This window comes from Sinocyclocheilus anshuiensis, unplaced genomic scaffold, assembly GCF_001515605.1.
Source record: "Sinocyclocheilus anshuiensis isolate Anshui unplaced genomic scaffold, SAMN03320099.WGS_v1.1 scaffold741, whole genome shotgun sequence".
In the NCBI taxonomy this organism is placed as follows: domain Eukaryota; kingdom Metazoa; phylum Chordata; class Actinopteri; order Cypriniformes; family Cyprinidae; genus Sinocyclocheilus; species Sinocyclocheilus anshuiensis.
In genome coordinates, this window is record NW_015539867.1 from 449,672 (window position 1) to 452,400 (window position 2,729).

Here is a 2,729-nt window from a genome sequence, read left to right on the forward strand (position 1 = left end):
ATTTCTAATTTGAGGCTGTATTACGTCGATTCTGGCACCCAACATCACAACAAGATCATATTTTAAGCTCCTTATGTAGCCGAATCTGCGCTGGTTTGAATGGGCCGCCTCCAGTTTCCTCTTTGTTTTGCTGTCTCCAGCTAGCGCTGTGACGTCGGCTGACTCTAGTTATCTGTGGTTGGTCTGGCCGTGCGTCACTCAGAAAACAACAGGCCAATCAGAAGAGAGGCTCATGAATATTAATAAATCGCATGCGATATTTACTCCAGAAAGGTGTACAATATGGGACCTTTAAATGAGTAATTCAGCACTATTCCCAGCAGAATTACATTGTTTAACAAATTACTCTAATATCTGACGTTTTGTAAGCTTTTCTTTTCTAAAATGATGCAAGGTGGTTATGTTGTATCTTTTGTCTATGTATCTATATTGGAGCAGTAATGGGGTGAAAGAGGAGGCAGAGGTGCAGATTGATGATGGAAAGGAAGAGACTGAGGACCCAGCCACCATGTACCAGTAAGTAAGCTTATAATTTGTTGACATTGTGATGTTTTGAGATTAATATTCTAACGTTTCATCCTGTATTTGATTTGTTTTGCAGTCGTATCCGGAAAACTATAGCTCCTTTTGTGATGTCTTTTGGTTTTCGGTAAGTGGGATCATTTCATTTCAGAATGTCACATAAAGAGGCTCCCAGGACCTAAAAAATCCAATAAAAGTGTTTATGATCTTTGTTTTGTTTTTTTGTTCAAAAATAGATTTTAGACTATGTTTTTCTATGTTCTTCTCTTCTTATTTGCAGTGTTTTTGGCCTGGTACTAATCATTGTGGATATTATTCTGGTCATTGTGGACTTTTCTCTTTCCAACGGTAGTCACGATGTTAGAAGAGCAATGGAGTCTGTTTCGCTTGTCATCTCCTTCTTTTTCCTCATTGATGTGCTGCTCCGTGTATACGTGGAAGGGTTAGTAGGCTTTCAAAGTCATTTTGTGAATTTAGTCTTTCGTCTTGCATCATTTCATTTGAACGTCATTTACAAAACACTTTAGACTGAAAGTAACCAATAGCACTGTAGCGTTCATGTTTCACATGATGAGTTGCTCATCATAGGAAATGATTTGCAGGAAACACATTTCCGGTTTGTTTTTCCCAAATGAGTTTTTATCACTCTGGACCAAGTTTCCTAGAGCTCAAGCACAAAAATAAGTAAAATGGTCCACAAGCTCAGCGAAAGGTATTATTTTACATATTTAGGATCTATTCCTTAGCAATCTCTGATAAACCTTTCTTAAAGGGTTAGTTCACCCAAAAATGAAAATTAGGCTGTGTTTTACTCACCCCCGAGGCATCCTAGGTGTATATGACTTTCTTCTTTCAGATGAATCCAGTCGGAGTTATATTAAAAATTGTCCTGGCTATTCCAAGCTCTATCACTGCAGTCAGCGGGTGTTGCAGTGCTTCAGTCCAAAAGAATTTAAATAAAAAGCGCCCATCCATTAAAATAAAAGTGCCTCACACGGATCCGGGGGGTGAACAAAGGCCTCCTGTAGCGAATCTATGCGTTTTTGTAAGAAAAATATACATATTCAAGACGTAATGATCACTTGAATAAGTGACGTAATAATCACTTGACTTGCGCTCACTGTTGTAAACGGAAGCCGTTCCGGGCGGAAACAGCCTAATTTTCATTTTTGGGCGAACTAACCCTTTAAATCATCTTCTTTCTCAGATTCAAAGTGTATTTCAGCTCAATACTGAATATAATAGATGCTTGTATTGTGGTCGTTACCCTGGTGGTCACCATGATCTACGCATTCACCGATCTCTCCGGAGCTAGCCTGATTCCCAGGTACAGCAGATTTAACAGAACACATTCTCAACATGCTCCCATTTCACCCAATATTCTAGTAGTATAATGATATTAAAATGGTGTGTTTGCAGGGTGGTCACGTTCCTGAGATCTCTGAGGATATTGATTCTGGTACGTGTCTTCAGACTGGCCTCTCAGAAGAAAGAGCTTGAAAAGGTCACCAGGAGAATGGTGAGTGACACCAAGAAAATGTTGTTCATCACAGTGTGTGGTGTGGTCATTATAATAACTGCGATTGTGTCTACTTAGCCAATCAGGTAATGCGTGGGATTTCTGGCGTCTCTGCTGGCAGTGAATGAATTTGCCTTTTTTAATAACCACATCTGCTGTTTTTGTTCAGACAAAGTGAAAATCGAGCCGTATTTTGTGAATCATTCGATTGTGAATCGACAAGATAATGCATTATAAAAATGTGAACAATTAAGACAGTAAAATATATTTAAATGGTATTTAATTAATATAATAATTGATTGATAATAATTGTTTAATATAATAATTGATACTTCTGACTCTTTTTTTTTTTCTTAAAAATGATTTAAAGGCTGAAATGTGAAATTTATCATTTCATAAAACTTCTTGTTTTTGTGGAAAACCTGTATCTGAACTGTAAATCATGCTTTTTACATTCATACAGCCATTTTACAGTTTAAAATGTTACCATAGACATTGCTTAACCCTGCTCATACAGTATTCATTTAATTTGTGCAGGTCTTAAATAAGGGCTTAAAAAGTCTTAAATTTGAGCTTAAAAATCCTCAGATACCCTTTTTCAATCTGTTTGTGTTTCAAAGACGCATGTGCTGCATCTGTTTGATAAAAAAATACAGTAAAAAGAGCAATATTGTGAAATATTATTTAA

The 2,729-nt window shown here is 36.9% G+C and overlaps 1 protein-coding gene across 3 annotated transcripts in view; it reads left to right on the forward strand.

Annotated features, from left to right (window-relative positions):
- The window catches only part of tpte (transmembrane phosphatase with tensin homology), an 8,686-nt gene that overhangs the window by 2,026 nt on the left and 3,931 nt on the right, over window positions 1–2,729 (forward strand). Inside the window, exons 4-8 of one of the 3 annotated variants that reach the window (XM_016481422.1) lie at window positions 436–516; window positions 602–649; window positions 803–964; window positions 1,730–1,849; window positions 1,942–2,041. In XM_016481422.1, coding sequence (XP_016336908.1) covers window positions 436–516; window positions 602–649; window positions 803–964; window positions 1,730–1,849; window positions 1,942–2,041 — 511 coding nt within the window. The remainder of the gene's footprint in view (window positions 1–435; window positions 517–601; window positions 650–802; window positions 965–1,729; window positions 1,850–1,941; window positions 2,042–2,729) is intronic. The other 2 variants (XM_016481424.1, XM_016481423.1) reach the window with 2 other exon arrangements.